We start from the raw sequence: 18,284 nt of genomic DNA on the forward strand, positions 1-18,284 counted from the left end.
ATTTATTAATGGATATAATGATTCTTTCTTAATAATAAACATCTAGGAAGTATTTTCTTAGGAAATTATTGTTGTGTCACATCTCTCACACTGTAGTGTGCATGATTTGACACATTGTAAATGAATCTGCACTGTCCATTTGAATTTTTCAATCTAGTCTACTCATCAAACTTATTTAATCTTATAAATTCTTTGTCCATACATTAATATTTACCCTCATTTAAAAAGAAATCATTGGCTGGTCATCACTATGAGTTTAGTAATGGGGCTACCAATTTGCCTAAGCAACTTCGGAATAAAAATGGGGGTCACTGCAAATAATAATAATAATGAATACCACACTTCAAGTATAGCTGTTGAAAACCTGGTTCTCATAAATAAAATGATCAATGTTACTCACTGATGGACATCTACCATTAAAAGGTGGAGTGGCAAAATAAACATTTCCTCATATCACTATTCAAGGACCTTACAGACAATGTACTAAATTATTACGAACATTTAACAATACTGGGTTTTTCATTTTTTTTTTTACACTTCTGTAGAGAACAAACAAAAACTAATCCCATATAGGGAAAACCTTATGTAAAAACATTGATGGTGATGACAATGATGGAAGCTTGCTTAGCTAGCTTCCATCGTCTGGCTTGTCTTATATGAAACATAAAACAAACCAAATGTCTTACCTGATTTAAAAGTTCATCTCTATGTCTGATTTCTTGATAATCGATGATATTCTGAGCGTTATCAAGTCCACTGAAGAGGACGTGCCATATTGCAACGTACTCTGTTCCAAATTCCTCTCGAGATCTCAGGCTGCACAAGGCACTGCATGCCTGAATTCGTACTTTGTAGTTCTTGAAACTCTCCAGTAATTTTCCCAAGGTCATCAACACCTGTCCCTGTTTTAGAAAACATATCAATGTCAAATATATCAAGACTAAAGTAAAAGGGAAAGCAAAAAGTATGGAAAAGTGAACAAATGTGATATGAGAAAAATACAATGAAGTCAACTTGGAAATTTTTCATATCATAAGAATAAAGTAATTATTTAGAACAAAAACAAATCCATACAGATAAGAACAACAAAGTTAGACAACTATATCTGTATAAAAGCAGATACAAAAGAAGAAATCAAAGTTAGTTTAATTTTTTAAAAAGTAATTGAAACTCTGGCATATGAAAAAGAAACCCTTGACAATACAAAGGATACAAAAGATGTTTGTTGAATGGATATGTGTATATTAATGAAGGAAGTAATACAGTTTTAATTTTTTTCCTCCAGTGAATCCACCCAAGTTATTTAATAGTGAAAAAGATAGAATCAAAATTAACCATGTGCATTAGATATATTAAATATAAAATCACTGGGGCGATTTATCTAAAATGGTTTGCATAATTTTATAAATCTCATCATAATACTTTTCCCAAAGTAATCAGAGAAAAAAAAAGCTCACGTGAAATTAGTCATAACAAAACAGTACTGACCCTCCAAGAAACAGTAGTAATAGGAAGTCGGCCACTGCTTAGAATGTTCCCCAAAGCGTAACATGCATTCCATCTTGTTTTCATGTTATTCCCAGTGCTGCAACATGTCACCAACATCTCCACAGATTTTGTTACCAGTGGGGCAATACTTGGATGCACAGCCTGACTTGCTTTTAAGAAGCTGGTTACATTTCCCACACAACGTACACCATGAGTTCTTATCTTGTTCTTGTCGTTGCAAGTACGAATTCCCACTTCTAATAGTCGTGCAATTAGTTGCGAAGAAAGAAATTTATCTTGGGAACCTGATTCAGTTTGCTTCCAATTCTCACTGAAATGTTAAGCATATCATCTTATGTAAACAAAGTAAATAACTGTTACTCAACAAATTACTTTGCTAAACTGTTTGACCTTTATAGGATTGATCAAAATGTGTATAAAATTAGAAATCAATAAAGGCAAACATTTCTGTTATGTGTAAATTTACAGAAACAAATAATAACCAACCTGCTACCACTGACAAAACTACAGTATGAAAAATAATAATGAAAAATATTACAATAATTGTTGCAGTAATTCCTTTCATAGCTTGACATTACTATGTACAATATAGTTTACAAAAAATGTCAATGAAAATCTATTGAAATCATATCATGCATACAAATAAAATGATATTGTTATGATACAATAAAGTTTCATACATACTTACCTGGCAGATATATACAATTGAAGACCCACCCAGCCTCCCCGCAGGAGACAGGTGGAAGAGAGAATCTGATTAGAAAACGGGAATGGTTCCTAGTCCTGCCACCCAGAGCAGGGCGGTAGATCACCTGACCTACCTGTAGCGAGTGCCGCGAAATTTGAATTTCTGTTGGGGACGACGGAGTCGATAGCTATGTATATATCTGCCAGGTAAGTATGTATGAAACTTTATTGTATCATAACAATATCATTTTCATACATTCAACTTACCTGTCAGATATATACATAGCTGATTGACACCCTTTGGTGGAGGGCAAGAGACAGCTAACTACTGACTAGACAGGTAAACAACATATGTTGTAGGTATTTATAGACCTTGGTTCCTACCTTATCAGGTGGAAGACTTCGTGACTGCTGTCTAGGAGTCTGCTTCACCTCAAGAGCCTTAGCGAGATAGTGATCTGTGGCCAAGAGTTCTTGTGGATCTGTCGATGGGGTATCATCCACTTACTCGACAGAACCTAACTGGCATTTGTCAATGGGAGCACATCCGCTTATATGACAACACGCCTTTATTTAAGGAGCACACAACCGATCCCGATCACCCGAACCTAACACCCGTGTTAGTTCTAAGATTGCCAAGAGCTATCCCCAAACTCTTAGCAAAACAACCGCAAACTCCAATAACCACACATACAAATAGTACAAAAAAAAAAAAAAATTTTTTGTACCCCTCTAAAAGTCAGCTGTCACTCGATCTCCTAGTGAAGAGAAGTGAAGGTCGCCTGTGCGACACCTGACACTTCCATGCACAGGAAACTCAAGAACACATCCAACAAGAGGGTTACATACATTATTAAGGATCGGTGCTAGCTCCCTTACCCAGAACCGTCTGTGCTGACACAAACGGACCTAGAGAAAAACATTTCTCATAAGTAACTCGCACATCTTTTAAATAATGAGATGCAAACACAGAGTTGCATCTCCAATAAGTTGCATCCAAAATGTTTTTAAGTGACATATTTCTTTGGAACGCAACAGAGGTTGCGATTGCCCTAACTTCGTGGGCTCTCACTCTTAAAAGATTAAAAGAATCATCTGGACAATTCTTATGAGCTTCCGTAATAACACTTCTAACAAAGAAGGCTAAGGCGTTCTTGGACATTGCTCTCTTGGGGTCTTTTACTGAGCACCAAAGACCTTTTTGCAAATCCCCCAACTGCTTCTTCCTGTCCAGATAGAATTTAAGAGCTCTAACTGGGCAAAGGGATCTTTCTGCCTCTCTGCCCACCAAACTAGTAAGTCCTTTTACCTTGAAGCTCCTGGGCCAGGGATTCGAAGGGTTTTCATTTTTGGCAAGAAAGAGACTGGAATGAACAAATTGCAGAGTCTCCTTTGAAGCCGACTTGTGATTCAAGGGCGTGCAACTCGCTGACTCTTTTTGCCGTTGCAAGAGACATCAGAAACAAACACTTTCTAGTGATATTACGAAATGAAGCAGTATGTGGTGGTTCGAATTCTTCGGAGGATAGAAATTTAAGAACCACATCTAAGTTCCAGCTTGGAACCTTAGGTTCCAGTGACTTTGATGTTTCGAAGGAACGAATGAGGTCGTGCAAATCCTTATCATTCGTTAGATCTAATCCCTTGTTTCTAAAGACTGCTGAAAGCATACTCCTGTACCCCTTAATAGTCGGTACAGAGAGATGCGACTTTTCCCTAAGAAACAGAAGGAAATCCGCTATTTCGGTCACAGAGGTACTGGAAGAGGACAGCTTCTTCGACCTGCACCAGCTTCTGAAAACCTCCCACTTCGATTGGTACACTCGCCTAGTAGATGATCTGCGAGCTCTAGCAATTGCGCTTGCTGCATGGCGAGAAAACCCTCTCGCTCTGACAAGTCTTTCGATAGTCGAAAGGCAGTCAGAGCAAGAGCGGGTAGGTTTTGATGGTACCTCTGTGGGTTGTTTGAGCAGATCTATTCTGTTTTGGAAGAGATCTGGGGAAGTCCACTGTCCACTCCATCACCTCTGTGAACCAAATCTGAGATGGCAATCAGAGTCATTTTGGTTCCTTCGGATGCCACGAATTTTCTGACTACTTCCCCCAGTATCTTGAACGGGGGAAAAGCGTAAACATCTAGCCCTGACCAGTCCAGGAGAAAGGTGTCTGTTTGCATAATGCCCCTGGGCTCTTCCACTAGGGCACAAAATGTGTCTATCCTTTTGGAGAGGAATGTGGCGAAAAGATCTATTTGAGGCTTCCCCCAAAGATACCAAAGGCTCTGACAGACTTCTGAGTGGAGTGTCCATTCTGTGGGAAGGACCTGGAACCTCCTGCTCAGTCTGTCCGCTCTCACATTCCTCTCCCCTTGGACAAACCTCGTTAGAAGAACTACCTTCCTTTGGTTCGCCTAAATCAACAGATCTCTTGCCAGCTCGTACAGAGCGAAAGAGCGAGTCCCTCCTTGTTTCTTGACATAAGCCAGAAGCGGGTCGTTTTTTTGGTTTGTCTGAGGTTTATCTGTACGATCTTGCCTCTGACTATGTGTTCGAAGCTCTTTAGCGCAAGGTGAATTGCTAAAAGCTCCTTGCAATTTATGTGCCATGACACCTGTTCTGCCGACCAGGTGCCTGACACGTTCTTTGGATCCCATGTTGCACCCAGCCCGACTCCGACGCGTCTGAGAACAATGTCAGGCTTGGGTTCCGTACTTGCAGGGATACTCCTTTGTTTTCTTTTAAGGGAATCAACCACCACTTTAAATGATTTTTTATTTCCTCCGAGATTGGAAACGTGTCCGAGAGCTGTCCTGTCTTCCAACTCCAACTTCTTCTCAGGAAGAACTGAAGCGGACGAAGATGTAGTCTTCCAGGGGAAAGAACTGTCGAGCGAGGAAAGGGTCCCAGAAGGCTCAGCCATTCCCTCGCTGAAGTGTGCTCTTTCCCTAAGAAGTTCGATACCGTGGCACAGCCTTTCCTTATTCTCTCTTGAGAGGGAAAAACTCGAAAACCCCGAGAATCCATATGAATCCCCAGATAAACCACGTTCTGGCTGGGGATCATCTGAGACTTCTCGAGGTTCACGATCAATCCCAATGATTTTGTCAATTCCAGTGTTGTTGACAGATCCTCCAAACACTGTTTTTGAGACCTGGCTCTGATGAGCCAGTCGTCCAGGTACAGGGAGACGTTTATCCCTTTCAAATGTAAGTGTCTTGATACATTTTTCATCACGTCCGTAAAGACTTGAGGAGCCGTGGAAAGGCCGAAACACAGGGCCCTGAACTGATAGATTCTTCCCTCGAACATAAATCGAAGGTACTTCCTCGACGAATGGTGGATCGGGATGTGGAAATATGCGTCCTGAAGGTCTAGGGACGCCATCCAATCTCCTTGACGCAGTGCTGCAAGGACTGAAGCAGACGTTTCCATGCTGAACTTCTGTTGTTTTACGAATTTGTTCAGCGCACTTACATCCAGTACCGGTCTCCATCCCCCCGAGGCTTTTGCTACAAGAAACAAGCGATTGTAAAACCCCGGGGAGCTGCGATCCAGCACCAGCTCTATTGCTCTTTTGTCCCACATCTGTTCCACCATTTGACGAAGAGTATCCATCAGAACAGGGTCCTTGTATCTGGCGGACAGTTCCCTCGGTGATGTTGTCAAGGGAGGACTGTCCTTTAATGGGATGTAATAACCCTTCTTGATGATTGACATCGTCCAAGGATTCGATCCTATGTCTTCCCAGGCTTTCGCAAAGAAATGTAACCTGGCTCCTACAGGTGTTTGGAGGATAGATTTCTCACTTTCCCTTCTTAAAGGGACGGAAGGAAGACCTGCCCCTTTTCTCGGTTGACTTCCTTCTGGCGATAGATCTAGCTGGAAGGCCTCCTCGAAAGGGCTGCTGCTGAGCTGGACGAGCCACTTTCTTTTCCTCTCACTGGCCACAGGCTCTATTTTTCCTTGAGGATTTGTCTAAGGAGATCCTGGGTGGCCTTTTCAGTCAGTGAATGGGCAATATCCTTCACCAACTGCGAGGGAAAAAGATGTTCTGAGAGAGGCGCAAAAAATAAGGCGGACCTGTGCGAAGGAGAGACGGCCTTCGTGAGGAAAGCACTGTGAACCGCCCTCTTCTTTAAAACTCCTGCACCAAAGAGGGAGCATACTTCAGCCGATCCATCCTGAACAGCTTATCAATGCATGTGAGGATGCTATTTAGGGTTTCTGGGTCCAGTTGTTCCTTTTCATGAGACTTCTTGGCAAGAACCCCGCAAGGACCAATCTAAGAAGTTAAAAACTTCTAAAGTGTGAAAAAGTCCCTTGAGGAGGTGGTCCGTTTCCGAAAGACCCCATGTTACTTTTGCTGAATTCAAGGCGTGTCTTCTCGATGAGTCTACTAAACTCGAGAAGTCTGACTCAGCCGAAACGGACAGAGACAATCCATATTTTCTCCCGTTTCGTACCAAATGCCTCTCCCTCCCCGCCCGTAAGTTTAGCAGGAGGCATACAAAATGACTGTCCTTCCTAACTCCTTCTTCTTCTTGAACCAGGAGTCAAGAGATTGTAGCGCCCTCCTCATAGATATAGTCAGTCCTTCATTTTTTAGGCAAAGAGGTAAGACTTTTGTGCGCTTTCGTTGCTCGAAAACAGCGTGAGCGGGTGGAGAAGGAGGATCGGCTTGGCGTTAAAGAATCTCTCATAATTCTTCCAAAAGAATGGGACGAAATAAACTTTGTAATTAGAAAATCCTTCCATTCATTTCATCCTCCGATCATCTGTCTGTGTTCATAGGCATCGGAAGGAAAGGAAGGCTCCCTTCTTTTCTTCTTGTTTCTTCCCTTACTTACTCTCTCCTTTCCAAAGAAGCACTTCTGATTGGAAGGGAGGACTAAGAGTTACTCTCTCTTTGCTTAAAAGAGTTGACGCTTGGATGACTCCTGTCGGATGTCAGGGGGCTCTTCATGCAGGGAATTGCCCGGCCTGGCTGGTACGGCAAGGAGTATCTTCTTCGCCTGGAAAGGTAGTAACGTTGTTTTGGAAGGTAACCCGCCTCCCCCTGTGCTTGGCAGTCCGCGCCGCTTCCGAATACTCCCTGGCGTTCTGGTAGGCGCATCTTTTGTTCCGAATATCCTGGCGCCTTGTCGGCCTGGGAGGTATTGTTAAGTTCAAGAATACTCCTGGCCTGCCTGGGAAAGAGTCTCGAGGTCCGAAGACATCCTGGCGCCTGGTCAGGGAGTATGTCGCTCCAAAATACCCTGATCTTTGGGAATGCGTCATGGTGTTAGTTAAGGGAGTATTGATCATGGTAGGGCCGCTTTTATTTCGTTTAACAAGTGCCTCTCTCCTAACAGGAATCTTCTTCTTCAGTTAACTCTTGGCGCTTGGTTGCAAGATTCTTAGAACGTTTGTACCGAATATTCTTGGCTCCTTTGCGCCTACCTCGGTATCCTGGCTCCTGTGCTGGCGCCAAACGCTTGACAGGAGTAACTTCCTTTCTTACTTCTCCTCCTGTCTAACGCAAAACCGTTACCCCCCCTCCGGAGATGGTCGCCGACCTGTTGCGAACACCTCCCCCAGGAAGGCCTCGTTTGCTCGTGACAGGGGATCGGTTTTATTTTAGATCTTTTTAATAGGGAAGCCTATCATCCTTCTTACGAGTAGGCTCCTTATAAAGAACTCCTGACCAACTAGGGCTAATTGTTCCTGCAACATTCATTAAATAAATTTTATTTCCTGGTTTGAAGGAATCTTTCGAATCAGGAAGGAAGGGAGATCCTGGGAAGGAGGGCGCTCTATGGATCTCCTCCAGACCCAGAGTCTGATTTGTTTTTCTAGCCTTCTTTAGTACCGAAGGCGCATCTTCTTCAGGAGAAGCGCTCGGGAGGACTAGAATTTGAGCTCATTTGTTTCATTTCATACTCCCTTCAGCTACGGGAAAGTTTCGACTCCTTCCCATCCTCTTCTTCTCGGAGATGGCGAACTACGAATACCTAAAAGCTACTCTTGAAGGATGCTTTTTCCTCTGTGGACGCGGTACCCCTTAAAAGTACGGAGTTTTGTTTCCTGTCCTTGGCAGTTTTGGTATTGATTATTTCTTGCCGAAGGGGTCCCTGATCGTTATGGGGCTTCTCCACAACCCCCATTACGGCTTTCGACTTTCCACTTCTCCTCCGGGCCAGGGAGCTTGGAATAGGTTCCTAGGCCTGGGAGGAGGCGTCGCGAGCAGACTACCAGACGCCCCCTCCACTACACTGGGGTGACACTAATATCCACTAGCGAAACCACATTCCCCACATTTGCCTTACCTTTCCAATGCTTGTCCATTTTTTTCCTGCCATTTTTCTGAAGGGAAGCATCTGGAGATTCCGCTATTTCCGAAGCGAGAACTAGAGGATTATCAATTTGTGAACGGGTCCTGAAAACCAGATTGGGCAATGATTTATCAGAGGAATAGCTACAGAACCTAGACATTAAATCATGAGATGTAGACATTTCTGCGGTTTTGTTAAGCCGCTTTCCTCTCTCTATCTTTCTTCTTCTCCCTCTTCTCTGGCTCTCTTTCTTCTCTTTCTTTTCTTTCTTTCTTTCTTTCTTTCTTCTCTAACTTCTTTCAAGTAAGAAGAAGTTAGATTTCTTCCAACTTCTTTGCTCTGCGCCCCCTCAGTTTTCTCACACTCGTTCAAACAACGTATTCTCAATCGAGCATTCAACCAATTCTACAACCACTGGCATGTAGTGGGTGGAGGTCTAGCCGAAAGCTTTCGCGGAAATCCTGCACCTTAGCAGCCCTCATTCGCAACAAACCTGAAACTAGCACTAGAGTCAGACATTTATTTCACGAATTCCAAAACCAAAGTCCCAAAAAACAGTTCCACGATAGCGAATGCCAAACAACGATCCAAGGTACGTCACCAAATATCAGCGAGAAGATGAAATCAAAAGTGTTTGTGAAAAAAGAATTCTAGTCCAGGAGGCAAGTAACAACGATGTTTGATACCACCGCGACCAGAGAATCTGATTTGTAGAAACGGGAATTGGTTTCCTAGTCCTGCCACCCTAGAGCAGGGCGGTAGATCCCCACCTGACCTACCTGGTGCGAGTGCCGCGAACATTTGAATTTTTTTCCCCTTTTTTGTCGGGGTGACAGACGGAGTCGATAGCTCTGTATATATCTGACAGGGTAAGTTTGAATGTATGGAAACTGGTATTTTTGTGTGCAATGCTAGTAACAAATATATACACAAGTAGGTTTTTTATTTCAACTTGAATAAGGATTAGGACTCCCAGAAATAAACTTTTATCTGGCGAATAAACATTGTAATACTAGAACAGTTAGGGAACCGTTTACAATAACTTTGCTATATACAGTGTTCACATTAACAATCACATTGCATTTGTAGTATTATCTGATATTATAGTTTACCAACATGATTTAAAAGGTAAATAATATCCTTTCTCAGTAGCCTAAACATTAGTCCATCACTATACCAGTTTAAAGTTTTGTCCTCTGACTTTGATTTTTCCTAAGTATTAATCAGCTGATATTTTTGGCTTCTGCTTACAATTCTGGATCTTTGTTATATTTTTCAAGGTCTTTTGGTTTTGGGGGATGAATTGTTAAAGTTTCATACAGCTTGCTTCCTTCCTCGTATGTTGCATTACTTGCAACATTCCTTTGTTTTGTTTTAAGCCTCTCATTTTCTAACTGTTCTATCTTGTTCATATTTCAATTTATGAATTAAGAACAAATCTTTTAGGCCAGCCTAAGTGCCCAGAAAGCAGGTTAAATTTTATCTACTGTATTAAGTACATAATGCATACAAAATAATAAAAGAATTTGACAGCCTGAAATTATCAAACCTTAATTCAGCTCTACTAATACTGATGAAACTAATATAAATGTTTATTAATTTAGAAAATCTTGCTCACTAAAAGTTATCCTCACCAGTAGACCTCCAGCACCGATGACATATTAGCTAAAGCCCAGGATGCTAACAGACGATCTCGATTTACGTTACTTTCTTTTTCAGATAAGATATCTAATGTGGTTACAATTGTTTCCTGTAATAGGCTGGGTCCCCCAGGGTTGCCGACGACTCCAGAGAATCCAACAATAATGGCCATTATTCGAACACCTGCCAGTCGTAACTCCGGGTCTTGATTAGTAACAAGCCATCTTACGGTCATGATGACTTGAGATATCCATTCTTCTCCAAGGCTTTCAAAAATCTGAAAGAAACCATTTGGCTGTTAAACTATTCAGATTATGTAACTTAAACTTTAATACTTTTTTTAAAGCTTAAAATAATGACCATCATTATGTCTTAAAAATGAGGAACAATAAAATAATAAAAAAAATGTATTATAACTAGGAATTAAACTATCTTCCCAACATATCTTACAGACATTCAAAGAAGAGTTAAACAATGATACAACAATATAACATAATTTAACTTGGTTCTTAAAAACTGTCAAAATTATTTACAAATGATGTTAAACATTGCTGTAGCTTTCCCTTTAACAACTCATCTTGTATAGTTTTGCAAAATGTGTTCGAATCTGCACAAAATCTGGATCTTTCAAGTTTCATTGCATGTGCAGTTAGTTGCTAAGTATGAAGGGGTTATCAATGCAAATATAAGAATGGGAAAGATTAAATCACACAAGAAAAATTATTGGTTCCACCTGCTACATTTTTAATCACTGAACTTTTCTATTCTCAGTGATATAAAAATCAAAATTTGTCGTAAATTGTATTTTTCCTAACTATACAAACCTGAGGTCCTTTAACAATAGGAATGTACTTACGGCGTAGCTGGAATTACGGCTGTTGAATCTTGAACAAGGTGGTTAGGCTGTAACTACCGTGGGGCAGGCTAGCCTGCCTGGATGTAAACACTCCACTTTGCCTCTCGGCCCAGGTTCAGATTGAGGGTTGGCATGAGGTGGGCATGTCTGTTAAAGGACCTCAGGTTTGTATAGTTAGGAAAAATACAATTTACGACAAATTGTGATTTGTTTCGACACGTAATACAAACCCTCGGTCCCTTAACATAAGGAAGACTCACTGATTGGTGGGAGGAATCTGAGTAGGCCTCTAGAAATGACTGGAGTTCTGTGCACCTAGGCTACTCCTCCTGGTCGTAAGAGCGAGGAGGAGTGCCCTGCTGCCTCTGACAACTTGATCGGAGTATAGGAGCTGCATGATCAAGAGTCAAACTTCTGGGCCTTTTCGAAATGAGTGAGGGATCGTGACTCATCCGAAAAAGGGCTGTGAAGAATATCTGGGAAGGGTTTGCATTATTGTCAGTCTCCTTCCTCCCCTTGCTAGAGGAAGGAGCGAGATTGCGTCTATGACACTGATATGAAACATAAAAAGGATGCTCTATGTGTAAGCTTACCGCATCAATCGTCCGACCAGCCAGTGTGAATTCGAGTCCTATCCTCAACCCGAAGGACGAGGCGTGGAAGGGGGAGAGCCAGTCACTCTCGCATCCTTCTTACCTCTACAACTGCACACCATGGACGAGATGCAACTTGTCCTCTTAAAGGAGCTGAGTAAGCAAACACATCTTGTAAGCATCCTCCACTAGTCCAGGGAAATGAGGTTCCAAGGACCTATGGGCAGTCCTGAAGGGAAAGAAAGATATGCAGTGGGGCCTCGCTTAGTCGCGGATCAGCAATCACGGATTCAGTTAATCACGGGTTTTTCCTTGGACCACTTCTCAGTCTATATCGCTGGTATGAATCGCAGCATCTCGGGCTTGTCCGTGGTAGGCTAAGCCTCGTCCGGTTCCGATAACCAGCAAATGCATTAACAGATTCATATTATGATATTAACTGACAATAAAGGTAATAAAACCATTCTCACCTTATATATTATTGGTATATCTTCATAATATATAGCCTATTCATGGAATAATTCCACATCATTGACATCAACTTGTAGTTGAGCGGCCATGAGAAATGTAAACATCGAGTTACACTTAGCAGCACTTTTGTCATTCTTACCCTTTTAGAAATGTTAATAGTAGTAGTGTAATTACAGTAGTAATAACATTTACGAAAAATGACAATTTGTCGAAAATTGCATTTTTCCTAACTATACAAACCTGAGGTCCTTTAACAATAGGAAGGTAACTAGCGGCAGCTGGGACGGTCGTAAGCTTCGAACAAGGGGAGAACGGTAGTTAACTGCTTGTCCGATCGTGCGCGCACCCGCGCGCCCGAGAGGTGAAGAATCACTTTTGCTTTAGGCCATGCAAAAAGTTGCAGAGTGAGGGGTGGCATGAGGTGGGACTATATGTAAAGGACCTCAGGTTTGTATAGTTAGGAAAAATGCAATTTTCGACAAATTGTCATTTGTTCCGATACGTAATACAAACCCTCGGTCCTTTAACCAATAGGAAGACTCACTTCTTGGTGGGAGGAATCTGAGTTCTTTTTGGTGACAGACTGGTGTTTTCGTCCAACCCTGGAGTGCCTCCCTGGTCGTAAGAGCAAGGGAGGGATCCAAACCTCTGTCCGATTGATCGGGGTGTGCACGCAGGATCAATGGTCAGACCTCTGGGCCAAGTACTAAGAGAGAGGCAAGCGTATCTCTTCGTACCAGCAAGCAAGAACTTGTTCCTGTTTGCAAGAGACAATCATAAAATGATGGGTTTGTCTCAATTTGGCATCCACTTCCTCCCCCTTGTTGGAGGCCAAGTGGGTGGATATTTACTCCTATCCCTACTGAAAGGGATAGGTGGATGGTGCTCTATTGAGTAGCTCACCTGCATCTCGTCCTTACCCAGCAGGGTGACGACCGTGGTCCCTCTACCCAAAGGTAAGAGGGAAGAAAAAGATGGGAAGAGGAGCCAGTCACACTCTCATTCCTCATCCATTCTTACGGTCACACCAGGACTCGATGCTGTTCAGCCTGCGAGGGTCTGGGTTAACTACACGAACTGTTGAGCAACCACCACCGGTTCCCAAGGAAAAAGATCCAAGGAACTGTGGGGCAATATCCTGAAGGTAGAAGGAGTGCATGCGGTCCGGTTGGACCAGCGCCTGCCTTCATTACCTGCGCCACGGAGAAGTTCTTGCGGAACGCGGAGAATGATGAAGAGGCGTCCGCACTCATCCTGGGTGTCGAGTTTCTTCAGACAGCTCCGTCGCACCTTCACAGGACAAAGCAGCATAGCCTTCGTATCGGAGGCGGTCCATTAGGGAGGGTATTGTGAAGGACTCGAACCAATCGTCACGTTACCGAAGGTTCCGAGTCTTCGCTACGAAGATCGGTACGAATCAATCGAGCGTCACAAATCCCCATCCCTTGTGTGCTTGACTTCTCAAGAGAAGTCATGCAGTTACCTAAGACGAAAAGAAGGGAATAGTCAGTATGACCTATCCCTCTTCTCGACTTTGGTTATGTACAGTACTCATACTGACAAGCTATTAAGACGAAGTAATGATTGCTCTGGAACAACCGAACTAAGTCCACAGCATAGTTCGTAACTGACTCGGGCGCTCTGACAGCTGCCGACTGACTGGTTCGGAATCGTAGAGGCAAGTTGTCCAAGCATCCGGGTAAGTCACGTGACCTTCGCTTTAAGAGTTTATGCTGAGAGACCAAACAAATAAAATATTTGTTAGTCACCGATGCCGGACGGCGCGCGATGATTCTCTTAATGCATAAGCTCAAAAGGCGAAAGTCAATTGCCTTCAACGACCCGAGGTCCCTGATGGCAAGAAAATCTCATAGACGTTTGAATCTCAGCTTAAGGAGAAACAACACTATGTGACGTTTGAAGACGAAGGTAGGCAATGAATGCAACCTACGTCTTCCAACTGAATCGAGAGAAGGAATCTCAAGATTCTAAACCTGTGCTTACAAATGACTGAAAACGCTAACCGCCATTTCATTGCTGTCCGTTTTGTGCAATGAAAGCGGGGCGTTCTTCAGTAATGAAACACAGGGAGAGCCGCTTGAAGAACTGCTTCTCATGGGCTGAACGTTTGGAAGTAGAGCTGGCAGGTGTGGGAGTAGGCGATGTCTTTCAATACATCTGCTAATCCGGGTGAACAATGAACAATTGTACACCTCCGAATACAAGATATTTTGAGAACAAACTCAGATTCCGCAAAAATCATTCGCATTATCGGGCGGATACGATGCAGCAAGAGACTATTACAGAATTCTTTTACCGTGGCGGTAAACAGAAGATGAGAGTCGAATAGATATCTCTGTTTAAAATTCTCGCAATACCGAAGACGATGAATACTAGCGTCCTCTCAGCAGTAGATGGTCATTCATGTATGCGAGAATCCCGTTAATCAGAGACTTAAGGTCCATGATTGTTGGGCAGAGATACGGTTGTTATTCAATCAAAGCAGGTGAGAAAGACATAAACAACCGTCTATCTCAAAGCGGCAGCTGATACTGAAATGCCTCGGGCAATTCAATACGCAGTAGCTGTCCGCTGACTCGTCATCCTGAGTTGCCAAGTAATCCTTTCCACGAAGGAATGCGTTCGGCTAGAACCAACGAGCATAAAAAGATATGCTCGAGCAATTATATTTAAGCGAAACGAATTTCGGTAAATATAAAAAGCTTAAATGGTGTTGTTGTGACAACACCATAAGTATATAAAATTGAAACTGGAAACTCCTGGGAGGTTGCAGGCAACCCGGGTTGCAGTTCAATTAGAATACTTTTTCGTCTAAGTCGCAATCCGTAGAATAACCCAGGATATGCGCCTACCCCTCGGACCATTCAACTGCTTAGCAGAATCATGTCGCGAGGTTAATATACGTAGTATATTTGTGGGATTCTGAACAACGATCTCCATCCTAAATTCTTTCCTTCAAGAAAACAAAATAAGGATTGGAGATCGACCACCTTCGTTCTCTATTAAAGAGATGAAGGAGAAGTCTTCCTCGAAGGAAAGCTTCAATGTGAACAGAATACTAAGACGATAGTTCCAGCCAAACTGGATATTCCCGTCCGTTCTTCTCTATTCCAGGTTGGTCGCCTACTGTGAGATAGTCTTCTTTCAGCAGCAGTCTTCTTCCTAATGCTAGAAATTCCAGGAATTCGAGCATAGGCGAGGTTCCCGATTATCGTGTAACATATCAGGGATTCTCGTCTCGCTCACTTTGGACCGTGGTCTCGCCTAATGTTTGGAGATCGTAAGAAACTCTAACACTCGAATGCGCTAGAAATTCCGTAGAATTCTAAGCAGTCTGCGAAACCCCCACCGAATTCGTCAAACGATATCGGCTGGTGGTCCCTCTCGATTCCCGTAGAAATCGAGAATGGGGCAGGATCCCTCCTCAACGACCGGGGCTTACGTCAGGTAGGAACCGAAGGTCCCCCCTGGTAGCGCAGTCCCCAACGTGGGATCCTACAGAGAAATCTCTGTAGGATCCTTCCCCTTTCCCCTCGTAGCCGTAAGGAGAGAGGGGAATGAAGGTTGGAGGTGGATCTCGCTCGCCTTCCCAGTGGAACTAGCAGTTGGAGAAGAGTAGGAGCAGCCATCGCCTTGCGGCGATGGCCTCTCAGAGTCTGGGAAAACGTATCGTCAGGAGAAAACGTTTTCCCCGAGGAGGGTTACGAACTCTCACTGTAGGTAAGGGTCTGCCGCCACTGTGAACGTCGTCTGGGTGGGGCTGATCGACACCTGACAGGAGAGAGCCGATACCGTCCTCCGACTCATTGCCAGTCCTCGTCGAGGTCGAAACCTCTCAGGAGGACCGAAGGAGTATTTAAATATCGGTGTCCTTAGACACGTAGAAACGCCGCTGTCGCAGTAGATGGAGGTGGAAGTAGCTTGATCGACCGGCCAGAACTGAGAGAGCCTTCTTGTCCGGAGAACGAGAGACCTCTGGTTTCAAGACAGAATCGGCAAGCTCGATCGCGGCATACCCACCAGTCGGTTTGGGTTCCCTCTCGGGCCCCAAAACGACTCGAGCAGAGACATGGGCTCTGCTGGTGGGAGCGGCGATCCCTTCCCCCGGTCGTTGTGCTGACGAAATCAGTGCAAATAACCTGGGTAAAGTTACTCTGAATCTCGGAAGTTACAGCGTCTTGAGGAGTAGGACCGTCCAGTCCCTCCAACAAGAGCAGCTCCCAGGACCCTCCTCCTTCAGAAGAAGGACCAGCAACAGATCCCTGACGGTTGCCTCCAATCACTTGCGCGTACGTCCTGGTTGGTCCTAAGACCAACCTGGCAGTGCGGCGTCGTGACGGGATCGTGAGCGGCGCATCTCTCACGATCACTCCTATATACCTCGCTCTTCCTGGCGTATGCCGAGGAAGTTGAAGGTATCGGAGAGACAGAACTGACGCTACCCCCTCTCCCCCTGACGGTCGCCTCCAATCACTTGCGCGTACGTCCTGGTTGGTCCTAAGACGTGACGGGATCGTGAGCGGCGCACCTCTCACGATCACTCCTAGCTACCTCGCTCTTCCCGGTGTAGCCCGAGGAAGTTGAAGGTAGTGGAGAGACAGACCTGACGCTCCCCCCCGCTCGCTGGCAGGACCAGCGTACGTGGGGGGGGGCTGCAGCCGATCACCAACCCGCGGTGGGGATCGATCTGCAGGCCTGGCCGTGCCGCTCACCTGTGGCGAGCGGCTCGACTGAGCACGTCGACCCCGGTCCCGTGCGTCAGACGAGCTGCTGCTGGTCACCGTATTCGCCCGGTCCCTCCCTGTGGGAGCGGCGGTCAGGTGACCTGCAGAGCTCGCTTTCGCCGTGAGACCGCGGTGACGTCCTCGCGGCACGTCAAACCGCTGGTACCAGCCGAGGCTGGTACCGTCGGTCGAGGGGGTGACCTGGGGGACCTCTTCCCAGCCTTAAACCGTGGCCGGTCAGAGACCGTCACGTCCACCCCGACCGGTACCGGCTGGGTCGCTGCGAGAGCGGCCGCTGGCCTGGCGAGAGTCACCTGAGCGGCTCTCGACAGTCTTCTGCTCCGTGCCTCGGTCATGACGCTGAGCGAACTCAGGCGTCTTAACTTTGGCTGCACGGTCACCCGAAGGAGATCGTACACTCGGAACTTCATCGCGGACGAGAAACCGAGCCGGTACCCTGGCTTAGCAGCAGAGCTGCCAAGACCAGGCGAGGGTGGTACCAGCGGTAGCCAGCACAACCCTTGGTCCCCGTCTTCTTCTTCTTCTCAGAAGGGGAGACGGGCCCCGTTCCCGAAGGAACAGGAGGACCAGCAGAAGAACCCCCCCCGCCCCCCCGTCACACGGAATGTGACGAGCCCTTCGAAAGTTCCCGAAGGAGTCTTCTTAGGGGGAATACAAAACCCGTTACCAGCTGGTCGCTGCGAGAGCGGCCGCTGGCCTGGCGAGAGTCACCTGAGCGGTTTCTCGCCAGCCTTCTGCTCCGTGCCGTGGTCTTGGCGCCGAGCGAACTCTGGCGCCGAAACTTTGGCTGCACGGTCCTCGAGAGGTGAGCGTACACTCCGGGATCTCCCGCGAACGAGAGACCGAGCCGAACTGGCGTAGCGGCATCGCCGCTAGCACCAGGCGAGGAAGTACCAGATCTTAACCGATACTCCTCTGGTCCCCGTCTATCTCTTCCTTACGGAAGGGGAGACGGGCCCCCCGCTCCCCGAAGGAGCAGGAGGACCAGCAGAAGGACCCCCCGTCCCACCGAGGTGGGACGGGCCCTTAGAAGTTCTCGAAGGAGACTTCTTAGGGGGGGAGGCAGCCTTCTTCTTCTTCGGCTTATGGGCCTTAGAAGTCGAAGGGGAGAGGCAGCAACAGACGAAGACGAAGATGACACCTTCCTCTTCTTCGTCAGCTCACGCAGGACAGTCGTCAGGTCCTCCATCCAGGCCGGAGTCGGGCCTATTGCCGAAGCAACACGGCCCGTACTGCACCTGTCCGGAAGGACCTGGGACTGGGGAAGACACACCATGGGCATGGACAGGCATCAGGGCAGGACAGGCGCAGGAAACCCAGGAGCGACAGGAACAGCAACCAGCTCAGGAGCGCAGGAACAGCGGCAGCGGTAAACACAGAAGGGACAGCCAAGCCAGTAGCGGGAACCACATCAGCGACAGGTACGGCAGGCCCAGCATCGCCTCGTAGAA

General features: G+C 45.5%; 3 protein-coding genes across 4 annotated transcripts in view; 1 reads left to right on the top strand and 2 right to left on the bottom strand.

The window, feature by feature from the left end:
* The window catches only part of LOC135199474 (probable deoxyhypusine synthase), a 55,509-nt gene extending 45,146 nt beyond the window's left edge, over positions 1 to 10,363 (top strand). Inside the window, exon 8 of the mRNA XM_064227563.1 lies at positions 10,226 to 10,363. The gene's annotated coding sequence lies outside the window, so the exon portion shown is untranslated. The remainder of the gene's footprint in view (positions 1 to 10,225) is intronic.
* LOC135199477 (leucine carboxyl methyltransferase 1-like) overlaps positions 1 to 18,284 on the bottom strand; it is a 344,037-nt gene that overhangs the window by 129,027 nt on the left and 196,726 nt on the right. The window lies entirely within an intron of this gene.
* The window catches only part of LOC135199472 (HEAT repeat-containing protein 6-like), a 138,267-nt gene that overhangs the window by 5,259 nt on the left and 114,724 nt on the right, over positions 1 to 18,284 (bottom strand). For both annotated transcript variants that reach the window (XM_064227562.1, XM_064227561.1), the window contains exons 14-16: positions 10,141 to 10,424; positions 1,489 to 1,819; positions 687 to 902 (exon numbers count right to left, since the gene is read on the bottom strand). In XM_064227562.1, coding sequence (XP_064083632.1) covers positions 687 to 902; positions 1,489 to 1,819; positions 10,141 to 10,424 — 831 coding nt within the window. The remainder of the gene's footprint in view (positions 1 to 686; positions 903 to 1,488; positions 1,820 to 10,140; positions 10,425 to 18,284) is intronic.

The sequence above is a fragment of the Macrobrachium nipponense genome, chromosome 25, assembly GCF_015104395.2.
Source record: "Macrobrachium nipponense isolate FS-2020 chromosome 25, ASM1510439v2, whole genome shotgun sequence".
NCBI classification, from domain to species: Eukaryota; Metazoa; Arthropoda; class Malacostraca; order Decapoda; family Palaemonidae; genus Macrobrachium; species Macrobrachium nipponense.